Consider the following 25,442-nt stretch of genomic DNA (forward strand, 5'->3'; position numbering starts at 1 on the left):
CCCTTGGGTCGCACTGGAAATGCTGACTCTGGGACCTTGCAACCGCCCGGGGATGGAGATCACTTCCTGTGCTGATGAGGAAAACCTCTTCGAAACGACAGCTTGGTGTCAGGATCCTGTCCGCAGAGGCTGTCCCGGGTGAGAGAGTCAAAGACTGTGTCCCAGTCCCCCAAGGGTGGGGAACTGTGCGTAATCTCTGTCTCAGCGCCGAGGATAGGAATGATCTGAAGGTGCTCCAGAATCCCTCAGGAGACGGGGGTGGGGCTGCCCTGCGTGGTGGCCCTGTCCTCTGGGCCAGGCCAGGAACAGTTGCACGTTTCGGGGACGAAGCCCTCTGAGGTCTTCACCCTGGGTTCACCGGGTCCACCTAAGACATCTGGGATGGCACCAGGCAACAGACAGGGCTGTCCCTGAGCTAGCCGGCGGTGACACTGCAATGTCTTCCTCTTGTCCCACCGTCACGAGTGCCCTGCTGCTTGAGGTGAGGCCACTGGGCCGGTAGTAGCAGTCCCTACTGCTCTGCTGAGGGCTGCTCCGGATAACTTAGGGAAACTGAAGACCTGCCACACAGGGAACCGAGTGGAGCTGATTATACCAGCAACTGAGGAAGGAAGCCACAAAAATGTCAGACAGACACTGAACGTGGCCTTCCTTTGAAGAACAAAAGCAAAGAAGATTGGCTCACCAATGGGAATTAAGTGATAACAATGCAGTGCACAGAAATCAAAACCAATTCTAAGCCAGCTCCCTCAGAAAAATACAGGGTCCTGAAGAGTAAAGCTGAACTATGTGAGGTCTTTGAAGAGGGAAAATGTTACTTGAAAATGCTTTGTAAAGTGATGTTAGCACTTGCAGAGATGAAACACATGGCCGGGGGAGAAGGCTTGTCTGCAGGCTGCCTATGCTTCCTGGCCGCCATAGGCTCCCCAGCGGAAGCCTCTGCCAGGCCCTCCAGTCCAGCTGGGAGACAGTGTCCCAGGCTAGGGGAACCCTTGGCTGTTACAAGTGTTGATTGATTGCTTGCTTGCTTTTCAAAGAATGTTTTTCTTTTTCTTTTTTTTTTTTTTATTTTGAAAGAATGAGAGAACATGAGTTGGGGAGGGGCAGAGAGAGAGGGAGAGAGAGAATCCCAAGCAGGCTCCATGTGCCAGCACAGAGCCGAAGGCAGGGCTCGAACTCGCAAACAGTGAGGTTATGGCCTGAGCCAAAACCAAGAGTCGGACGCTTAACCGACTGAGCCACCCAGGCATCCCACAAGTTCTTTAGGCTCCAAAAGCCGCGACTGGAATGTAAGACCTAAATGTGAACGTTCAGGGTCCAGACAATTTCAGATCCAGTTGGGTAATGCTCGATGTATTTTGCTCTGGCTAGGTCCAACTCTGGGAAATTTCCTCTGCCATCGCCTCCCTCAACCCTAGCTAGTGACCACCCAGGTGCACCAGTTTGCTTCCGGAAGAACTCATTTAGGCTTTTTGCTCTTCACTTTACTGCTATTCAGTAGGAGGTCAGCAACCACAGACAAAACTGCCCCAGGTCAAAGAACAATGCAGAACTGACAAGAAAGGGTCCGGATCACTCTGGGTCCCAGGAAGAGACAGATGGTGCACTCAAATGGGGTAGGTGCGAGTTCAACAAAGAGACTATTTACAAAGGTACTGAGAGAGTTAGGGAAACCCACAAAGGAAGACACAGTACCCAGGGCAATAGCCCCTGGTCTTGGCCTGGAGGGGCTGCCAGCAGGTGCTGAGGCCTGCAGAATGAGAATACGGTGACTTCCCAGCAGCCCAGTATGGAAGGCCGTGGGGCAATCGATGACTGGCCCTCGGCTTTCCTAGCCGGTGTCCTGTTGGTGACTCCCACTGACAGAAGCCCAACATATCCAGAGGCCCAGGGAGACTGTTCATGCAGTCCCTAAAGATCAGTCTCTCGGAGTGGAGAGGGCAGAGCAGGGCAGAGTGGCTCTGGAGGGGCACATGGAAAACAGCCAGCTCAGGGTCGTTTCCCAGAGGCCACAGCTTCTTGGTCTCCAGCCAAGTGCAACCATTATAGGACACAACCTCCGTGGCCAATTTCAAAGCTCTGCTTACTGCTGGGAATGCATGTTTGAACAAAGCCTTTATTCTCTCTATTCCAACAGCAGGGCTGGAATTTAAAAAGCTTCATTTTCAAGACTGGCTGCTTTTGATGTGTCTAACCTGGAACTTACATTTTGAGTCAAATAGAATTATTTAAACAAAGCATTTCAGTGATAAGCACAAAATGTTTTGGGGTTTTTTCTTCTTCTTCTTTCCCCTCCCAATACCACAGAACATTCCTACTCTCAGAGGGTAAGGGCTGTTCTGTGGCCTACATCGCATCCTCCCTCAGCCTCTGTTTCCCCGGTCTTCGATTCTGCAGCCTGAGTCTTCATCCGGGTGTGCCCGGGCACAGGCCAGGGAGGGCGAGGCTTACCTCAGACGGGCCTGGAGCCAGGACTCTGCAGCGCTTCCCTCCTCTGACTCCTGTTCCAAGTTTGGCAGAAACATGTGTTGTCATCCAGTCTTCTTTAGTCATTATACTTTGTCTTCTTTCTGCTCCCTTCCCCCCAACCCATCTCTCTTTCTCCTCTGATTTAAGCCCTTTTCTGATAGCATCTTCTGTTCTCCTCAGCTGAACCTCTCCTCAGCCCCAAGCCTGCATTTATCAATTTTATCTCCTGCCTCGACTTGTCTGTTATTCAAGTTGGAGCGTAATCAGCATGTGCATGCCTTGGCAATTACGCCTGCTCTGTACTGTCCCGGTGTCCCTCTGGGTCCTGCAAGCCCATCTCTCCATGCAGTGCATACGAGGTGTCAGAGTGATGGTTACCAGTGCCTTGGAGCTGGCCTCTCGGTCACCGAAAACCATTCTAAAACAGAAGAGCTACTTTTTTTCCACAGCCATGAAAGCAAATGAAGAGAGCAAGGCCCAGATAGTAAAGAGGTACAGTCGTTGGGGCAAAAAGCTCAGACCTGGCCTGGTCCAGGGGTTACGCACAAATAAATAACAAATACAAATAATGTGAAAATTCCCCTTAGAAAGAGTGAGCTCGGCTTCTATCAAAATGATTCTACATAAATAAAACGAAGGCCTAGACAGATGAAAGCTGATAGAATGATTTTTACGGTGGGAAGGACAGTCAACCTGGCGTGGGGCTGGGGAGGGCAAAGGTGCAAACACAATAAAAGCTATTAAATGACTTCACCTTTCACTGAATGCTTAGTTCTGGACCTTTGGTCAAGCTTACTGAGTAGAATTACTAATTTAAGGCTGAAGAGCAATGTGGACAGAAATTTGGATAATATTAAATTTAACATCAGAATTCTCTAATATGTGATACAAAAGACTGTATCACTATGGAAGTAAGAGCATTTTAGATACAGGGAATATTCCATTTTCAGTCTTAGGGGATGGACAGAATCTAAGCCACCGTCTCAGCTGGCTTTTCTGCAAGGAGATCAGCAGGCTGCTATTACCCCTGCCTTTAAGAGCACCACCGAGGAAGGGAAATCTGAGGCCGGGTTTCTCAACAGGCAAACAGGACATACTCCTCAAAGATTGGCTCACTACATCCTGAGAGGAGGCTTACAGCTCAGGAGATGGTTTCTGGATTCCTGATAGGACTGGAAGTAATAATCAGTAAGGGAGAAAGACCTTGAAGAAGCTATGCCAACTCCAGTTCTAAAATAAAGTCTAGACAATTTAAACCAGGTCCACTTTAGCTGGCAGATTCCCTCAGGGGAAGCACACTGTAGGTGCTAAGAAGGTCCTGACAGAGCTAGCCAGGGACAACGCATGTTAGTGCTACCTTTGACCCACTCATAAGTACAACAGTGTCTTCCAAATTAATCACAAGAAGTACTTCTATTACCATTAGCCACTGAGTGGATTTATATGCAACTAAGTGCATGCTCAGCAGGCTCATTTTGGAGGTCTAAGACAATCCCATCGGGAGAGGTGGAGTGAAACTAGAGTATTACTTTATACAAGTAAAAGCAAATGCAGATTGTTTCCTTAGAATTTGTTTGGAAGGCCAAGCAAAGCATCTACTCACCCAGTTTGACCTCGAAAGGCACAACAATTTCCCTGGGGTGGAAAGGAGATACTTGTAACACCAAGAGTAATGATGTATTTTCCCCTGTATCCACTTCGTGACCTTCCCCAAAGACATGTGCCTACCTTTGCAGAAGCAGGCCAAACTCATAATTTGCATAAGGGCTTAGAGGACCTTTTATATCCACCTCTCGTTAACATAAAAATTAACGTGCATGGGTGACATCTGTCTTTTATTGATTCAATCAATATATTGGGAATTTAGCAGCAACTTAATGGCAAGCAGTTACAAAAATCTCCTATTCTTCTACATTTAAAATAAGTTGTCTTAAATAATCTACACCAACCTAAAGTCACAAGAACACATGTGAATGGCTGAAGCACTTCTGCTGTTATGCCTATGGCAAGTTTATTAGTAATTTCCTAACAAAATCTCCTAGTGCAAAGTGCACATAATTATTTGGGACCTCCATCACCATATTTGGCTCTCATTTTCTCCTACAAATAACTGTGCCCAAATACAAGAATGTGAAGTAAAACTGAGCAAGTATGCCCACCACCTTGCTTTGAGGGCGCGTGCTCCTCTAAACAACTCTCAAAAACCTCGAGTTAACTGCAGCCACAGCTCGCCATCAAGCCTGTTGGTGGCTGTTCTTAACACTAGGCTGCCTTGAAGATCCCTAGCTCCGAGGTTAAACTGGTGCAAACACATGGCAGGGCTCAGCGGGGCTAAAAGACTAAAAGCTCGACATAGTCCTGTCCTTTCCCCCTCCCGTCTCCTCACTTTAGCGCTAGAAAGAGCAGCTCTGTGTTTGTACTATTCACCTGTGAAGGGAACCTTAGAGTTTCTTTTTGGTTCTAGACACGGCATTGGATTTAGCAATGTATTTGGTTGCCGGTCCTTGGCTTGACGTCATGGGGGATTTCTCTGGTTCTCCCTTGAGTCCGGCTGGAAAGTTTCTGCTACATGCAGAACTTGCATGCTTCGAGTCCGAGTTGTCTGCGTTTTCCTTCTTACTGGTCACAGGAAATTTCTTTGCATAAGCAGTGGACTGGAAATAAAGGGAAAGGCCTGGATTACTTTTCAGACACGAGGCAATATCTATCAATTCAAAGAAGCAAGGGACTACAAAGTTGCCCAGGATTTGCAAGGCGGAGCACTCTCCAGAGGGGAGATAGAAACTAATCCCATTGTAGGGCTGTTATTAAATGCCCAAGTAAGTTCCTTTAGCACTTTCAGGAAAACAGAACTGTTTAGGGTTTGGTGTAGTGCAAACTACAGGCACAATTTCAGATCCTCTGCCATGTGAAACAAAAGTAAACATCTGGCAACATTTGCATAGGGAAGTTGGCCAGGACATAACCATACTCATTTCATCTTTACAGAATTCCAGGCCGGCCCTGGCACATGTACGGCTGACCTGACAGGCACAGCACAGCACAGCTACGCCTCCTGACCTGGGGACAGTCGCTGCATATGGCCCACTCCTCGCGCTCTCGCCATTCTCTGTGCTCACTCCGGAGCCTGGCTTCAAATCCCGGTCACACCACGTGGGCAGGTCCACGGACCTCTTGGAGTCTCGATGCCTCACGGGTAAATGGGGAAAACGTATTTGCACGTTTACTACATGGGTTTAGTATGAGAATGCACTGAGATAGAGGCCATGAAAGTACTTCTTCAAGGCACAAAAACAAACAAAAGGGGTCTCAATAGGCAATTGTGTTTTCTCAGGTCACCTCACCCCACTGTCAAGGAAACAGTCTCTGATTCTGCTGTCATTAGGGAAGCAGAGTCCATTTTAACCTTAGACCCATTTTATAAGTAATCACTTCTCTGGGCGCCATGGTGGCTCAGTCGGTTAAGCTTCTGACTTTAGCCCAAGTCATGATCTTTTCTTTTTTTAATGTTTATTTATTTTTGAGATGGAGAGAGACAGAGCATGAACGGGGGAGGGGCAGAGAGAGAGGGAGACACAGAATCGGAAGCCGGCGCCAGGCTCTGAGCCATCAGTCCAGAGCCCGACTTGGGGCTCGAACTCACGGACCGCGAGATCGTGACCTGAGCTGAAGTCGGACGCTTAACCGACTGAGCCACCCAGGCACCCCGGCCCAGGTCATGATCTTAATGTTCTTGAGTTTGAACTCCATGTGGAGCCCTGCATCAGTCTCCACCCTGACAGTGCACAGCCTGCTTGGGATGCTCTCTCTCTTCCTCTCTGCCCCTCCCCCACTTGCATTCTCTAAGTAAATAAATAAATAAATAAACTTAACAATGACAACAAAAAAGAAGTGAGCACTCCTCATGAAATGAAGCTGAGCACAGAGTTCTAAAAGAGCAGAGAACGTATTAGGAGAAGGGGACACAAGCAAGGTGGGGGATGAGACAGGGGAGAATAGATACAGCAGGCCTCACAGACACAAAATGGTCTGGGAAGGGCTCGTAAGTTTAACGCTCTGGCAAACGCAAAGTTACTCTACATCTGGATCAATAATCAGGTTAACAATTTTCAAAGAATCTGAAAAGACTACATGTAACACTGTACAAATAAACCTGGTGTTTCTTTGATCACTCAGGCCCTTGTGATACAAATGGCCATGTTTTATGCCCGGTAGTAGGCACTTAATATATATTTGTTCAATGAATAAGTGACCTCCCAGGGCAGCAGCAGAACTTCGGGTCATTTACGATTTTTGGTACCTGTATTTAAAGAAAGAGAACATTTACCTGACATTTGCTTATTGCAGACAGGCCTTAAATATGTGTCTCTTCAGAACATCACTCATGTAGGACTTCCTAACCATGTCTGCTAATTCGTGAGCTGGTAATTTTGTACATTGAAAAAAATTAATTTGTATAAATTTAGAAATGTAAAAAAGTCCTTTTCTCTATAGATTTGTTTCACCCACGAAAATGTCTACATTGCTTCTCTGTGTATTCTTTCACAAAATAGAAAATACTGAAAATGCATCAGCATTCCGTAACATAGATTGTAGCCTCTCACTGAAAACTCCCATGTTCAGCAATACGGTGAGGGTGAACTCCCCTAATGCTCCAGTAACCGGCCGGAGAGAAGCTGCGTTGTTTAGAATAGCACTGATCCCAAAGACAGGAAACCTATCTTGGAAATTTCAATTCATGAAAGTTTAATCCTATTAAAAGGTGAATCTAAGTGTAACCTTCACTCTTTTGATTTTCCACCTTTTGAGTGATCATCCAAGTAGTTGAGGAAATGTCTTTGAACACATCCACTACAACTACTGTTCTACAGAATAGGAACACAGATTCAGCCATTTTCTTTTTAATGTATTTATATTCATATGCAGCTCAACACTTCCATTCTTCTTCATGGTTCCATTTGTTAATGGACTTGAGTCATTAAAGTAGACTCAGAAGTTGCAGTCACCAGAAAGAAATATTCAGAGACAGTCTCTGTGGGCAGGGTTAGTGATGTAGATGATTTTTTCTTTTTCCCAAACGCATTAGAGGCTCTGGTGTTTTCTTCTTGGATAAGGTAACTTAAGATTATCCTCAGAATTTTCTGGCAAAGGGGAAAGAAAGAGAAAACTAAACCAGAATGTTTGCTTGCTTTAGTGCAGAAATATGGTATTCCTGTTTCATTCTAGAGCAAGATGAGAAAATATTCCTCAGCAACATTTCATTATTTTATTTATTTATATCTAATTTTAGTGATGTATTTTTAAAATAGGTGGTACAACCCCATGATTTAATAGTCACAGTGTTAAAAATCTTCTCCCTGCCCCCTAGTTGACTCTGCTCTGCCCCACATCAGGGACAACCAATATTACCAATTTACAGTATATGCTTCCAGAGAGTTCATGCATCTTCAAGCAAATATTAAGTGGAACCAGATTGAATTGGTAGTCATTTCTGCTGGTCAAAAAAGCCTAATAATGGCAATTTCATATGGTTCCGTCTAATCCATATATTGACATGCTTTCTTCTCCCTGTTTTTACCCAAATGGTAGCCCACTGTAAGTGTTCTTTCACACCTTGATTTTTTTTCAACTAATGATTATTTTGAGGATCCTTCCACGTCCATATGTAAAGAGTTCTCATTCTTCTTTTTGGTTCTGCAGTATTCTCGTTTGAATATTTAGCCAGCCCCTTCACAATGGACATTCAGGTCATTTCCAAACTTTTCCTAGTACAAATAATGCTTCTGTGAATAATATTGCACTTGTGCCATTTTGTACATGTGTAAGTATATCTACAGGCTATACATTTTAGAAGCAGGACTCCTGAGTCAAAACATCTATGGATTTGTAATTTTGAAAGGTATCGCCATATTGCTTTCCAGTGCCTCTGTACCAACTTATATTCTTACCAGCAACATATAAGTGCCTGTTTTCTTATTTCCTTTTCAATTTGGTATTTAATACATGTTAAAACTAATATAGTCAACATGTTTTCTTTGAACTCCAAGTTGGCCCAAAACTGGCTGCACTGAAACAAATCTCAATACTTGTTCCTTTACTTCTTGGTAATATCAATGCAAATCTACTCACCTTTATACAGATGTTTATTGTAAATGCTTAGAAGCTTCTGTGTATATGTGTGCACCTTGTAAAATGGTGTGTGTGTGTGTGTGTGTGTGTGTGTGTATGCACATGTGCACACTTTACCATTTCCCTGCTAATTTGCAGTTGCATTAAGTTTAGAATGCCATTGTTTAGGAATCAGAATTGTAAAAGCTTTCCTGAAGCCTCTGAGTCTCCCCTCTTAAATATCACCTCTGATATTTGAAACTGTGCTCTGATGCTAACAAGACATGGATGCAGGCCGGCTCTCATGATGTCCCTTAGACTGAGCCGTAGCTTTCTTCACTAAGAGCCAAGCCACTCACTTCCTTGAACACAAATGGCCAAGGCAAATTCCAGCTTCCAGGCTTTTCTCTAGGAATATAAACAAATCTTAATGTTTCAGGGATTTCCTTTGTAGGTTATAGGTTATCTAAATTTTAGGTTTCTCTTTTTCTTCTCTCACAGTTGAGGGGATTCCTTAGGGATCTATGCTGTCACTGATGCAATTTTACAGTTTTGTGAGTAACGTGACAGAAAAATGAAAAGTGAAATTACCAAGGCTATAGGAATTACTAAGATCTTCTAGGTCATAAAAGGCAAATAGAAGGTGATGAGCTCCCATCCTGTTGTACAGAGGGGGAGAAAGATGAGAGAGGAATTCAATATTCAGTGCTAGGGGAAAAAGAGTTTAAATGATCATTATGAGATTATTGGCCATCATTATCAGTCCAAAAAGGATCTACAAATCATTGTAGATTGTGCTCTGAAGATACTAGGGTAACATACCATTGCACAGTGATCAAGAAAACCTAGCTATCATCAGAAAGCATTTTAGAAATAAAGAAAAAAATCCTTTATCCTTACATAAAATCATGAAGAATTCATACCTGAAACACTGCAAATCAGCTTGAACAGAGATAAAGGAACCAGGAAAGGTTTACAGACAGGTCACTAATATGATTAATGGATGGAGGTTTCTTTACGAGAGAGAGCTCTTTAGTCTAAAAATATAAAGAATAGAGGACATATATAATCACAATCTGTAGAACACACAAGGGGGAAGATCTCAGCTCTGTGCTGTAGTCAAGATGGTTATACCAGGGGCGGCCCCAAGCAGCATTTCAATTGTTCCTCATCTTTGACAGGCTCTTTCCACCTGGGACGGTTGAAGAATAGTCAGTCCTACTGGAGGCGGAATGATGGAAAAGATGACCTTACAAGGTTCCCTCCGGTTTCATCTTTTAGTAATTCAGCACCCATGGCCTGATTTCTTCAGCTCATATTATTAATCTTGGAAAGGGGCTCCATGTGTGCAAGGGGAGATATGTAACAAGAAAATTGGGCTAAATATACATATTTCATTATTCACTGGCATAACTTTAACCTGATGAACTCATCTGGTGATAATGGATGCAAAACCTGTAAGCTCTAGGCATATCCCTGCAAGTTAATACCAGTACATGATTACTAGAAACTGTTACCATTTCTCTGAATTTTGAGTAAAATACATGCTATTTAAGTAAAGTGGTTTATCGCCATAGCAACCATTTCTAGAGTCACACATTCAAATTATAGGCCTGCACAAGGTCCAAGTGACAGAACATTCTGATACAAGTTTTCAGCTCCAGTTTGCTTGCAATGGTCACCCACTTTCTCTTACATTCCTGTGGTTTTCAGAAAGAAGAAGGAAGGGAAAGAAAAACCAAAGGGAAGAAGAGTAATTAACTTCCAAATATATAGATTTCTTCTATAAGGCTATCTACATAAATAGCTGGGCCTTGTATGGAGTTAATGAAAATAAAATCTAACTTGCAAATCAGGGAGATATAAATTTCTCTTTTCTTTTTTAGTTGAAGTATAATTTACATACAGTAGAATGTACAAATCTCAAGTGTACAGATTGATGACTTTTGACAATGCATAGACCTGTATAACCAACACTCAATCAAGACATAGAACAATTCCCTACAAATTGCCCTGGGTCCACATCCCACTCAACTCCCTCCCATCCTGAGGCTACAGGTGTTCTGATATAGTTCAACATAATTACTTTTCTAAAACCTCATATAAATGAAACAACATACAGTATGTACTCTTTTGTGTCTGACTCCTTTTCCTTAACATGCTTTTTTAATTGAAATTTTTACTGAGATTTAAGAAAAAGACATTTTTATTGAGATAATTATAGATGCTCATGGTATTGCAACATATGTTTTCGAGATTCATCCATGTATTAGTGGTTCACTCCTTTGTATTACCAAGTAGTATTCCATATTTTATGGATATACCACAATTTGTTTATCCATTCTTCTATTACTGGATATTTGGACTGTTTCCAGTTTGAGGCTCTTTATACATAAAGCTGCTATAAATATATTCTACAAATCCTTTTCTGAACTTATACTTGGGATTTCTGGGTAAATGGTAAGTAAATGCTTAACTTTATAAGTAACTGCCCAGCTGGTTTCCAAAGAAACTCCATCATTTTGCACTCCACAAAGCAATGTAGGAAAATTCCAACTGCTCCAATATTTGCTAAATGGACTGGATTTTTTAGATTTTGGCAATTCTAGAAAGGATATAGTGATATATGTTGTGGCTTTTCCTGTTATCATTTGCATCTTCCTGATAACTAGTGATGTTGCACATTTTTTTCACATTCTTATTGACTATTAGTATATTTTCCTATCTGAAATGTCTGTTCAAATCTTGTGCATATTTTAAAAATTGAGTTGCCTTATTGAGTTGTAAGAACTATCTCAATATTTTGGATACAAGTCCTTTGTTAGATATATTTATTGCAAATATTTTCTCCCTGTCTGTGGCTTGCCTATTCTTTTTCTTAATATGCTTTAGATGAGCAAATGCACTTACTTTGAAGAAGTCCATTTGATCTGACTTTTAAAGATGCTTCCTGATGTTCTACGAAATCTTTGACTACTCTCAGGTTAGAAGATATTCTCCTATGTTTCTCTTAGGAGCTTTATAGTTTAGCTTTTAGATTTAGGTCTACTATCCATTTCAGACTAATTTTTGTGTATAGTGTGAGCTGGAGGTCAAAGTTCATTTTCCCTCATATAAGTATCATATTAGCTCAGTACTGTTTACTGAAAAAAAAAAATCTTTTCCCCTACTGAATGGCTTAGAAATCTGTCAAAAATCAATGGACTACCTAAGGGTGGGCCTATTTTTAGACTCTATTTTGTTTCCATGATGTGTTTGTCTATTCTTACATCAATACCACATTGGACTGATTACTATAACTATATAGTAAGTGTTGAAATCAGGTCACATAAGTTCTCCAACTTCATTTTTTTGTGTTATTTTGGCTATTCTAGGTCTTAATGTATTTCCAAACAGATTTTAGAATCATCTTGTCAATTTCTAACAGAAAAGCGAAGTCTTAGATTTTAATTGGGATTGCTTTCAAGTCATAAATCACTTTGGGGAGAATTGACATCTTAACAGTATCAAACTTCCAATCCATAAACATAGTCTTTCTCTCCAAATATTTCCATTTTCGTCAATTTCAATGTGTTGTGGGATTTAGAATAAATATTGTACACATATACTGTTAGAGTTAAGACTAAGTATTTTATGTTTTATGATATTTAAAATGGTATTTTAAGTTTTGCTTTCTAATTATTCATTGCTAGTATGTAAAAAGACTATTTTTGTATATAGATTTTACATCTTGAAAACTGTTTAATTCACTTTTTGTAGATCCCATGGGATTTTTTTTCCACAGTCAAAATAAAGACAGTTTTATTCTTCTTTTCCAACCTCTATAATTTTCTTTTATGTGCCTTGTTGCATTGGCTAAGATCTCTAGTACAATATTAAAGAGAAGTAGAAAGGGTCATCTTTGCCTTTCTCCTACCTTCAGTTGGAAAGTGTTCAATATGTCACCATGAAGAATGATATTAGATACAGAGGGTTTTGTTTTAATATAAAAATCCCTTAATATGTGAAAGAAATTCCCATCTGTTCCTAGTCTACTGAGGGTTTTTCTCATGTTTAAGTGTTGAATTTCATCAAATTATTTTTTTCAAAATTACTGAGATAATCATGTGGCTTTTCTCCTTTACCTATTTTTTTAATATAAATTATTGTCAAGTTAGCTAACACACAGTGTATACACAGCTAACATATAGTGTATACAGTGTGCTCTTGGCTTCAGGAGCAGATTCCCATAATTCATCGCTTACATACAACACCCAGTGCTCATCCCAACAAGTGCCCTCCTCAATGCCCATCACCCATTTTCCCCTCTCCCCTGCCCTTCCATCAACCCTCAGTTTGTTCTCTGTATTTAAGAGTCTCTTATGGTTTCCCTCCCCCTCTGTTTACACCTATTTTTTCCCCTTCCCTTCCTCCATGGTCTTCTGTTAAGTTTCTTAAATTCCACATATGATATCTGTCTTCCTCTGACTGACTTATTTCACATAATGCTCTCCAGTTCCATCTGCGTTGTTGCAAATGGCAAGATTTCATTCTTTTTCATTGCCAAGTAGTATTCCATTGTATATATAAACCACATCTTCTTCATCCATTCATCAGTTGATGGACATTTGGGCTCTTTCCATAATTTGGCTATTGTTGATAGAACTGCTATAAATATTGGGGTACATATGCCCCTATGAATCAGCACTCCTGAATCCTTTGGATAAATTTCCTAGTAGTGCTATTGCTGGGTTGTAGGGTAATTCTATTTTTAATTTTTTGAGGAACCTCCACACTGTTTTCCAGAGTGGCTACACCAGTTTTCATTCCCACCAACAGTGCAAGAGGCTTCCCATTTCTCTCATCCTCGCCAACATCTGTCGTTTCCTGTTGGCTGTTAATTTTAGCCACCCTGACCAGTGTGAGCTGATATCTCAGTGTGGTTTTGATTTGTATTTCCCTGATGATGAGTGATGCTGAGCATCCTTTCATGTGTCTATTGGCCATCTGGATGTCTTCTTTGGAAAAGTGTCTATTCATGTCTTCTGCCCTTTTCTTCACTGTATTATTTGGTTTTCAGGTGTTTAGTAAATTACTTATAGAATTTGGATACTAACCCTTTATCCAATATGTCATTTGCAAATATCTTCTCCCATTCTGCTGGTTGCCTTTTAGTTTTCTGGATTGTTTCCATTGCAGTGCAGAAGCTTTTTACCTTGATGAGGTCCCAATAGTTCATTTTACTTTTGTTTCCCTTGCCTTGGAAACATGTCGAATAAGAAGTTGCTGTGACCAAGGTCAAAGAGGTTTTTGCCTATTTTCTCCTCTAGGGTTTTGATGGTTTCCTGTCTCACTTTTAGGTCTTTTATCCATTTTGATATTATTTTTGTGTATGGTGTAAGAAAGTGGTCCAGTTTCATTCTTCTGCATGTTGCTGTCCAGTTCTCACAGCACCATTTGCTAAACAGACTGTCTTTTTTTCCACTGGATACTCTTCTTTCCTGCTTTGTCAGATTAGTTGGCCATATGGCGAATTATATTTGTTGATTTTGGATGTTAATCCAAAGGAATCCCAGGAATATACTGTATACTTGACCATGATGTGTCATCTTTTTAATATATTTCAGGATTGTTTGCTAATATTAGTTTGGGATTTTTATGTCTGTATTTGTGAGAGATATTGGCTAACAATGATCTTTTCTTATAATATCCCTGTCATATTTTGGTATTTAAGTTATACTTGCTTTATAAATGAGTTGGAAAATATTTTAAGAGTTTGTGTAACAAGCTTTCTCTTCTGTAAATATTCAGAAGAATTAACCAGTGAAATCATTTGAAATTGGAATTTTCTTTACTGACAACTTCTTAATTATGGATTCAATTTTTAAAGTAAATATAGAACTATTCATATTTTCTGTTTTGTATATCTACTTTGATGTTTTTTTAAATAAATCTGAACATTTCATATAAATTTTTCATATAAATTTTCCAATTTGTTGGCACTAAGTCATTCACAATATCCTCTTGTAGGGAGAGTGCTTAATTTGTTGTTCTTTTTCTAGCTTATTGAGATGAAAGTTTAGATTCATTGTTATTGCTATTGTTTTAAACCATCAATATGATTTTATATTTACTCACATATTTACTCTTGCTGATGCCCTTCATACTTTTTTGCAATCAATATTTCTATCTGGGATTCTTTTATCTTGAGAATTTTCTTTGAGCATTTCTTATGGTAAGATATGCTGGTAACAAATTCTTCCATCTTTTTCATACTTGAAAACATCTTTTATTTTATCTTTATTTTTTTTTAAATATGAAATTTATTGTCAAAGTGGTTTCCATACAGCACCCAGTGCTCATCCCAACAGGTGCCCTCCTCAATACCCATCACCCACCCTCTCCTCCCTCCCACCCCCCATCAACCCTCAGTTTGTTCTCAGTTTTTAACAGTCTCTTATGTTTTGGCTCCCTCCCTCTCTAATCTCTTTTCTTTTTCTTTTCCTTCCCCTCCCCCATATTTTTGAAGAAAATTATCACCATAGAATTCCAAATTGGCAGTTTTTTAAGATTTATTTCTGTTTCCACTTAACACTTTAATGACATCACTCCATTGTCTTCTGGCTTCCATTATTTCTGTTGATGCATCAAATGCTGTTCCTTTGATGCCAACATGTTCCCCAGCCCCACCGTCCTAACCCTGGATGCTTTTACAATTTTCTCTCCCTAAAGAATTAGAGGACAGAATTCAAAGCAACCACAGACATAAGAAAGTAATGAGGGAATCCCTGAAAGGAGAGAGCCAGAGAAGGGGCATCTTAAATTCTTCCCAGCTAAAGAGAAATGAACTGACCTAAGGTTTGAACTGCTGGCTAAGAGAAAATTTGCAATTTGTACCCAACCAACTAATTGCCTGCTAAAACAGAAACATCAACACTTTTTGGAGGAACGCAGTTGAATCCAGAGTCAGCACAACATAACACTTCTAATCTCTAGGATACAGTCCAGAACTACTCAACAGAAATAATAATCAATAGAGACAAACCCTGAGGTGACCCAGATGTTGATATTAGCAAACAAGGATTTTAAAGCAGTTATTACAACAATTACCAATGATGTAAGGAAAAATATTCTTTGAGGAAAAAAGAAGGTCTCTGAAGAAAAATAGAAATAACAAAAAAGAATCAAGTGGAAATTTTAGAATTTAACATCTAAAATTAAATATTCACCAGGTAGGTTTAACAGAGAAATAGAGACTGAATCAAGCTGCAGGGAAACGATACCAGATGGAAAACTGGATTTTCAGAAATGAAAGAATAACAGAAATGGTAAAATACCTGGGTACATATAAAAGACAAAATTTCCTGGAAATATTTATGACTATTTAAAGCAAAATTAAAACATTGTTTTGTGGGGTTTATAATTATGTACCTATAATACATGTGAAAATATTAGCCTAAAGGCAGGATAAGAGATGAATGGACCCAAATTAATATATTTTGAATTTAAAAAAAAATTTTAAAGCCCAGCGGTTAATCTTATGACCACTATTATAAATTCTTGATCAGATATATTGTTTATATCTGTTTTGATCAATTATTTAGCTGTCATTTTTTCCAGGAATTTCTTTTGAGGAGAATTCTTCTGTTCTGTCATTTTGGCCAGTTTTCTGTCCCTCACATGTTTGAAAAGCTTGTTATGTGTCCTGAACCTGTGAGCACTACTATATTAAAGAGGGGTCATACACTGTCTAGGGCCTGGACCTTCAAGAGGTGTTTTTTTTGTTGTTGTTTTTTTTTTTGGAGTGTGTTACTTGCTCTCTGTTGTTGTGACCCTGGTTGCTTTATGCCCCTACTCGTAGTAATGTTTTGGACCCTCTACCAGGTGTGCTTTGATTTGTTCATTGAAGTAGCCCTGTGGACTGCCAGGTTGTCCTTGTGGGCCCCAGGAGCTGTCTCTGTCACTCTGTAGCCCAGACTCTTGGAATTCAAAGTACTCCGGCATCTAGACTGCTGTGTTTGAGGGACAAGGGAACTTCAGGTCCTCTATTTTTCTGACATGTCGGATCTTCTCTCAGCCAATTTTTTTTTTAATTTTTAAAAAAATGTTTATTTATTTTTGAGACAGAGAGAGACATACCACGAGCAGGGGAGGGATAGAGAGAGAGGGAGACACAGAATCCAGAGTAGGCTCCAGGCTCTGAGCTGTCAGCACAGAGCCCGACGTGGGGCTCAAACTCACGAACCACGAGATCATGACCTGAGCTGAAGTCAGATGCTTAACCAACTGAGCCACCCAGGCATCCCTACAATATATTTTGAATTAGAGCAATATTTGTTAAAATCCAACCCAGTGGGTATCCTAACAGCTACAGTCCCTAAGGGGAGCTGAGCAAAAGCCAGGCTTGGGACAGGATAGAAATGATTTGAAAGGATTCAATAATACATTCCTTCAGCTGTGGAAATCTGGCTAAGCTTGTGGTGAAACCTAATCGGAGTAGCAGGGACAAAAGCCTTATTGTTTATGGAAGCCTATGAATCCAAATTGGCAATTGGCATTGTAAACAGCTTTGGATCAAAGAACAACATGTCAAGATTCATGTTAGCACAGTTATTTGCACCTGTATTAATCATCTATTGCTGCAGTTATGCTACTGTCTTTGGGAGGACAGCAGCATTTGGGAGGTCCCCTAAATCACCTCTAGTTTCCATGATTCACTAGGAGGACTCACAGGACTCAGAATATAGGTGTACTCGTGCTACAATTTATTACAAAGCACAATTAGCAAAGGTAAAAGGTACTTGAGGTGAAGTTCAGTAGAAACCAGGCTCAAGCTTCTAAAAGCCCTCACTCAGGAGTTACACAGAATGCATGTAATTACTCCAGCAATGAGCTGTGACAACACATATCAAATGTTGCCAACCAGGGAACGTCTTAGAAATGGCACCCTGGCTTTTTATTGGGAAGTGGTCATGAAGGCAGTCTCTGCCTAGCACCTACCAAAATCCCAGACTCCCAGAAGGAAAGCAGGTTCCAGCATAAACCATATCATTTGTACAGAGTTTAAATAGAATAAATCATTTTTTAAATATTTATTTATTATTTATTTTTGACAGAGGGAGAGAAAGAGTGTGAGTGGGGGAGGGGCAGAGAGACAGCGAGACAGAGAATCCAAAGCAGGCTCCTCACCATCAGCACAAAGCCAGATGTGGGGCTCGAACCCACAAACCATGAGATCATGACCTGAGCTGAAGTTAGATGCTTAACTGACTGAGCCACCCAGGTGTCCCAGAATGAATCATTCTTATCAGTTAATGGTAGCAACCAAATCCAAGTTCCCAGAAGCCAGCCAAGGGCCAACCTTGCAAGCAGCCCTTTTCAAGGATAGCATTTTAAGTCTGCTATGTTAACTGTTTTCGGTACAATTACATAACTAATGACTATAAAAGTCTCAGTATCTTATAACAACTAACACTGCTTTCTCTCAGTTAGCTGTAGGGGGTAGCCATGGTAGACTCAACTAGACTTCAGGCTTTGTATTAGGTTCAGATCTGCTTCACAACTCATAGTTCCAGGAATGGTGGCTCCCTGCAGGCACGTTCTTCTCATGTCAGGTAGCAGAAATACAAGAGAGCAAGCTAAATCAGGCAAACACTTTTAAGGTCTCTACTTACAGCATACCTCTTAACATTCCATCAGCCAAAGTAAGTCATACAGTTAAAACCAACATTAGAGGGATGAGAAAATATCCTTCATCTACTCTAGTGGGGAGAACTGAAACGTCACATGGCAAAAGATGTGAATGTACAAATCCCTTACAGAGAGGGATTAAATAATTGGAAAAAAATAATCTAAGCTACCACAGTAGGGTTCTAGGGACCTCACAAAACTCAGAGGACAAATGAGATTGGAAGCATCACCTTATAATTTTTGAAAATGATATTTCTTGGTTTGTTCATTAGTTTATTGAAATACCTATACCCAAAAGAGACTTGAAGCTGACAAGAAAAAATGTGCAATTTTAGTAATATTCTATGCAAGTTCTTTAGCGATATAATAATCAAATAATAAAAGCTAACATTAATGAGTGCTTACTATGTCAAGAGTGTTACATGCATTATTCCATTTAATCCTTGGTTGATACCATCATTATTTCCATTTTATAGATGAGGAAACAGAGGCCTAGAGGTTTTCCCAAGGTCGTAAAGCTTGTAAGTGGTGAAGCCAGATTTGAATGCATGCAGCCTACATCCAGAGATTGTGTTTTTAGCCATTGTATTTTTTTTTTTAATTTTTTTTTCAGCGTTTTATTTATTTTTGGGACAGAGAGAGACAGAGCATGAATGGGGGAGGGGCAGAGAGAGAGAGGGAGACACAGAATCGGAAACAGGCTCCAGGCTCTGAGCCATCAGCCCAGAGCCCGACGCGGGGCTCGAACTCCCGGACCGCGAGATCGTGACCTGGCTGAAGTCGGACGCTTAACCGACTGCGCCACCCAGGCGCCCCTAGCCATTGTATTTTAAGTGTGTGCCAGACTGTGACGTTTCAATATTGGACTACAAAAGTGTGCCAAAGTTGTGGAAGCACCACCAAATCTGCACATGAGTCACATGGGCTCATAGAGCTAAGGTTTAATTTGTCAAGAAAAGAAAATCTTTATCCTCCTCAACTAAAATACCAAGAAAACCTGACTCTTTCCCATAGAAATATATCAACATACCATAGTTCAACTGTTTCATTTCCATGTTATTTAAATTCAAACATTTCTTGTCTTTGAAGAACTGCTACATGAATACATTTCATTGATCAAAATAACTGCAAAGTTTCTAAGCAACCTTGAATTTCTACTTTCTAAAGTATCTGCTACACGTACCATCTCCTGTGACACTGTAAAGGCCATGTTTTCAGTCAACAAAACTAATCACAAGAGAAAACAATTAGAAAAATCTTCCATTTTCATTAAACAAGTACATTCAAGACTGTTCAATGAGTAATTGAACAACTAAGAAGTTTCTCTTTTATGAAGCAAGAATTCTGTAATGCAGATATACTTGTATCACATCCAGAATTTTTGGTCCTTCCCTCCATAGTTAGAGGGAAGTGCATTTTAATTACAGATATTCATTTCCCACTTGTTTTCTGAGATTAATAAATAATGAAAGTATGGTAGTATGTATCTGAAATCACTAAGGACATAATGTTAAAAGGCATACTCCTGCAATAAGCGATGGTCTGCCAACCATCTCATTTGAAGATGAGTAAATGTTATTGTAGGAACTAAAGTCTTGGGTATCTCTGATAAAATAGATTTAAGCACCCACTGTAGGGGCATCTGGGTGGCTCAGTCGGTTAAGCGTTGGACTCTTGATTCAGCTCAGGTCATGATCTTGTGGTTCGTGAGTTTGAGCCCAGTGGCAGGTTCTGGGCTGACAGCATGGAGCCTGCTTGGAATTCTCTCTCTCTCTCTCTCTCTCTCTCTCTCTCTCTCTGTCTCTCTGCCCCTCTCTGCTCATGCTCTTGTGTTCTCTCTCTCAAAATAAATAAATAAACATTAAAAAAAAAAAGAACCCACTGTAGGGAACTTATTTATTTTTTAAAATTCTTCAGTGGATCTTTTTTTTAAAGTTTATTTATTTATTTCGAGAAAGAGAGAGAGAGAGACAGAACATGAGGGAGGGGCAGAGAGAGAGGGAGAGACAGGGGGAATTCCAAGCAGGCTCCTCACTGCCAGCACAGAGCCCGACATGGGGCTCAAACTCATGAACCACAAGATCATGACCTGAGCTGAAATCAGGAGTCAGATGCTTAACCTACTGAGCCACCCAGGTGCCCCCACTGTAGGGAATTTAGAGGGTTACTAAAAACATAAAACATTATCTAGATGTACTCAGCCTATAAAACACAAGATACACACAAGAGAACATTTTTATCCTCGAGGACACAATTACCCAAATTAGACGAAAAATTGGAAGTAGAAAGAAAAACAAAAAGGACAAGGCCAAATGCCATATTTGAAGACAAGTTTGAAAAAGCACAGAGGAATACCTACCTTAGTCCAGACATGAACAATGAAGAGATGTGGACTATATTTGTCCATGATGACCTGGGCATTTGGAACTAAGGGATGGTTATTCAGTGAAAGAAGAAGGTGCTTAGTTCGAGTGTTTTTTATTTTGTTTATAACAAATCCTCACTTTCTCTGTTAGTTTTCCAAGAGCTCTGCCACTTAGCTAAAAAGAATGATTACCCTGGTTTATAAAAAATACAAAATCAGAGCTCTAAATGGATCTGTGAGATTTTCCAGAAGAGAGAACAATGATACAGTGGAAAGCAGGAACTGTCGGCAGATTTCCACTTAAAGCCAAATTTCAAAAATTTTAATGGAAAAAGAATGTCCTTAATTTTCTAGGTATAAATTATTTATATTATCACATCAAATTGTTTATATAATCTAATTTTAACAAACAATTTTCCCCATGGGAAATATTTTAATATTCATAGAATAATTTTAATAAAATTAAAATTTCACTCTTAAGAATATTAATTACTATATGAATCCTGTGTGGACTCAAGAGTAAATGGCAAACTCTATTTTTCAGTTATCACTTGAGAACTTTATACTAGAATACTATTTACTGTTAATGAAGATTTGAAAGAAAAGAAGTAATTTCTTAGCATAAACTCAGCTTCAATATAATTAACAAAGTAACATATTTATTCATAAAAATCCATGAAAAAACTTAATATGTTAAATGTATCAGAAGTCTTTCTTTTAAGGGATAGCACTTTTCAGAAAAACTCCTGCACAAGGTAATGTGTTCCCCTCAAGACATCACGGCCAAAACCTAAGCATGGGAAAGTTCCTTAGAGGACATCCAGGCATCCAGGATTCCTGCTACAGCATTTCTAACAAGTAGCTTTCCAGAGCCTGTATGAATCTTTCCAATAACTGGGAGGTGGGGTCTACTATCCTCGGTCCAGCCTATTCTAGTGCAGGGGAGCTGTGACTATAGTAAAGTTCTTCCTGCTGATGAGTAGAATCTTTGTTCTTAAAATTTCAACCTACCTGGTATAAAATTAATACCACTGGTTATATAAAGTTCTAGTGTCCATAAAGCACCTCAAATTCCAATTCTTTTGTTCCCTAGTTGGAAGTAGCTAAGAATAGCATAGAAGTTCTATCACTCTAGGACTTGCAGAAGGAAGGGGACAAGAGGGCAGAGGTGTGACAGAGCAATGTAAAAGGAGACAGAAGACAACGAAATATTTGGTTCACAAGGATATTTTAAGTCAGATTCAGTGACAAACATGGATATAATCCAAGACTACAAAATACAAAAGATGATATGGGTGTATGTGGTGTACGTGTAAGTATTTGTGTTTGTATATATATGAGTATATGTAGATGCATGTGTGTATATATGTTTAATACATGTGCATGAGTGCATGAGTATATATATAGTTGACCCTTGAACAACAGGGGTTTGAACTGTGCAGGTCTGCTTATAAACAAGGATTTTTTTAGGTAAGTACGGTACACTCACTACTGTAAATGTCTTTTCCTTATGATTTTCTTAATAACATTTTCTTTTTTCTAGACTACTTTAAGACTACAGCATATAATACATATAATATACAAAATATGTGTTAATCGACTATTAATGTTATTGGCAAGGTTTCAGTCAACAGTAGGCTATTAGAAGTTAAGTTTTGGGGGAGTCAGTAGTTACATGCTAATTTTTGACTGCATGGGGGTCAGCACTCCCCCACTCCCATTATTCAAGGATCAACTGCATATATGTATATGGCATATGCATGTATGTGTATGTGTGTGCATGTGTGCGTGCATATGAATATGTATGTATAAAATGCCAAGTCAGCCAATAGAAAAATCTGCAAACTATGTTCAATAATGGAAATGCAAACGTGGGTTTTTAGGGTATTATTTTTAACAACATAGAATTCACACAGCTACTAAACATGGCAGGAGTTATTAACAGACCAGAGAGGATGAAGGGAATTCAACAAACTTATGTTTATATTACGGTTTTAGAAATATTATTTTGAAACATCTGAGTCATGGAATGTGAAACTTATTATCTAGATATTTGCTATTAAGTAGATGAAGAAGTTCTCAACCAGTAAATCAAAATCAACCAGTAGATCACTCAGTATGTCAAGTCTCTTTCTGCAAGTGCTAACAAAGCTGATATCATGGGAGGGTAAGGGCCAGCAAAGCCACACCTTCCCGGGTGCAGCTCAGGGTCCACCGTTACAGGCCTTGTCTGCACTCTACCTATGCTATGCTTCAGGGAGCCAGCCAGCAACAGTTCCTCACAGGGTTCTGGGTTGCCCTGAGGTGAACACAGCCCCCACTGACAGGACACTCAATTATTAAAAGAGAATTCAAATACATTCATTAGATCTCAAGATAAGGAAGAGAATAAACACAGAGAACATACATAGAACATATATTTTGTTTCACACAAACATAGAAACAAAAGAAGAAAGGGTTTGGGTAAATCGTTAGGATATTAAATTGTTACTAAATTTTACTCACCAAAAAGAATAAAACTCTACTCAGATCTAATATGGCAAAATGATAAAGCTACATAAACAGTTTCAGTTAATCATAAAATTGGAAACAGATCATTGGATAATGTAATGTATCTTTTTCTAGGTAACACATAAACCCATTCCAAATTGTATAGCCTGGTAAAGCACAAAAATTACTACTTTTGACCCATGGGCCAAATATCACACACCATCTGTTTTTGTAAATAAAGTTTTGTTGCCACATGGCCCCCCTCATTCATTTGCTGTCTGTCTATTTTCATGCTAAAACATCGGAGTTGAGAAGTTGTGACACAGACTATTATGGCCCACAAAGCCTAAAATATTTACTCTCTGTTCCTTCATGGGAACAGTTTGCAGACCCCTGCCCTACATAATTACAGATCTTAAAATAAACACGTAGGTCACACTGCTAAACCATGACAGTCTCAGGGGAGGAAAGAACTTCACTTGCTTTATCATGTAGGCCCTTCCTTACAAACCAACAACAAAAAAGAATTGCAAAAACTGTTCCAAGGGTTGTGAGGGTATTTTACAGTTTGGAGAAATGAAATAATTGCTCTTCCTACTTGCTGTGTTGGTTCCTACCTGTTTTTCCTCCTCTTCATCTGAAATGCTACTGGTGTTCTGGACATTTCCGCTGGGTCTGCTGGGTTGGTAACCTTTCAACTTTTCTTGAATGGACCAGTTTTTCTCTGGATGTGTTGTGTCTTCCTCATCACTTTCTGGGTTATTTTTCCATTGTTTCATCATTTCTAACACATTGGTTGGTCTTGCTGAAGAAAGTATGTTGCCCTAATATTAACAATGAATTTTTGGTGTTATAAACAGTTTAGAAAATTGAGATTTTTACATCTTTTAGTAATATATTTCCCCAAAGCCAGTAAATTGCATGGAAAAACTATAATGCTGAATAAATAGCAAAACTTCTGATGCCCTTTGGAGCATACTTCCTGCACTGACATGGCTCGTACCTCTTGACTGATCTCATGTACAACCTGTTAGGGTTCGGAGGTGGGGCAAGACCCCCTTCTAGAGCTATTTGTAAAAACTAATAGGGAAATGCAAAGAATGAAAAAAACTTGCCCCAAGTCTAGTGGGTCCAACACTAAGGACAAGTTTATATAATATCAAAATGTCTAGGTAGAAATGCTAAATTCAATTGAGTAAACACTGTGAAACAGCCTCAAAATTGTATTGTCTCATGCCATTTCATGGAGAGACACTTTGTTATCAGCAGATCTTATTTAAAAAAAAATTTTTTTTAAATTTTTCTTTTCAACGTTTTTTATTTATTTTTGGGACAGAGAGAGACAGAGCATGAATGGGGGAGGGGCAGAGAGAGAGGGAGACACAGAATCGGAAACAGGCTCCAGGCTCCGAGCCATCAGCCCGGAGCCTGACGCGGGGCTCGAACTCACAGACCGCGAGATTGTGACCTGGCTGAAGTCGGACGCTTAACCGACTGCGCCACCCAGGCGCCCCTAAAAATTTTTTTAATGTTTATTTATTTTTGAGAGACAGAGAGAGACAGAGCGTGAGTGGGGGAGGGGCAGAGAGACGGAGACACAGAATCCGAAGCAGGCTCCAGGCTCTGAGCTGTCAGCACAAAGCCCAACGTGGGGCTCAAACTCACGGACCGCAAGATCATGACCTGAGCCGAAGTCAGCCACTTAACCGCCTGAGCCACCTAGGAGCCCCTCAGCAAATCTTATTTTAAAATGGATTTTGTCTGTATTTGCATTGGACGTTTTTGTTTTTGGGGTTTCTTTATTGTCATTTCAAATAATGTACAATACAATAAACAACAACAAAAAACAAAAACAAAAAATATCACTGTGTCCAAGAATATAGATATTTGATTTTTGATTTAAAAGCTTTTATTTGAGGGGCACCTGGGTGGCTCAGTCGGTTGAGCGTCCGACTTCGGCTCAGGTCATGATCTCGCGGTCCATGAGTTCGAGCCCCGCGTCGGGCTCTGTGTTGACAGCTTGGAGCCTGGAGCCTGTTTCCGATTCTGTGTCTCCCTCTCTCTGACCCTCCCCCGTTCATGCTCTGTCTCTCTCTGTCTCAAAAATAAATAAACGTCTAAAAAATTTTTTAAATAAAATAAAAGATAAAATAAAATAAATAAAAGCTTTTATTTGACTGGAAGATTTCAATATGATGTGGTCATTTGAGTATAACTAATTCAGCACACTGCTTTTATCCCAGATGTGACTATCCCATATCAAAGTTGACTGTTTTATATTAACAATATTTTTCTCAAATATAATATTCCACTTCGTGCCAAGAAATACATGAATGTAGTC

At 39.8% G+C, this 25,442-nt stretch overlaps 1 protein-coding gene across 7 annotated transcripts in view; it reads right to left on the bottom strand.

The window, feature by feature from the left end:
- Nucleotides 1-4,287: 4,287 nt before the first annotated feature.
- Nucleotides 4,288-25,442, bottom strand: part of STK33 (serine/threonine kinase 33) — a 168,831-nt gene continuing 147,676 nt past the window's right edge. For all 7 annotated transcript variants that reach the window (XM_047823936.1, XM_047823931.1, XM_047823937.1 and 4 more), the window contains exons 12-13: nt 23,719-23,925; nt 4,288-5,123 (exon numbers count right to left, since the gene is read on the bottom strand). In XM_047823936.1, the coding sequence (XP_047679892.1) occupies nt 4,911-5,123; nt 23,719-23,925 (420 nt within the window). In that variant the 3' untranslated portion in view covers nt 4,288-4,910. The remainder of the gene's footprint in view (nt 5,124-23,718; nt 23,926-25,442) is intronic.

Source organism: Prionailurus viverrinus, chromosome D1, assembly GCF_022837055.1.
Source record: "Prionailurus viverrinus isolate Anna chromosome D1, UM_Priviv_1.0, whole genome shotgun sequence".
In the NCBI taxonomy this organism is placed as follows: Eukaryota; Metazoa; Chordata; class Mammalia; order Carnivora; family Felidae; genus Prionailurus; species Prionailurus viverrinus.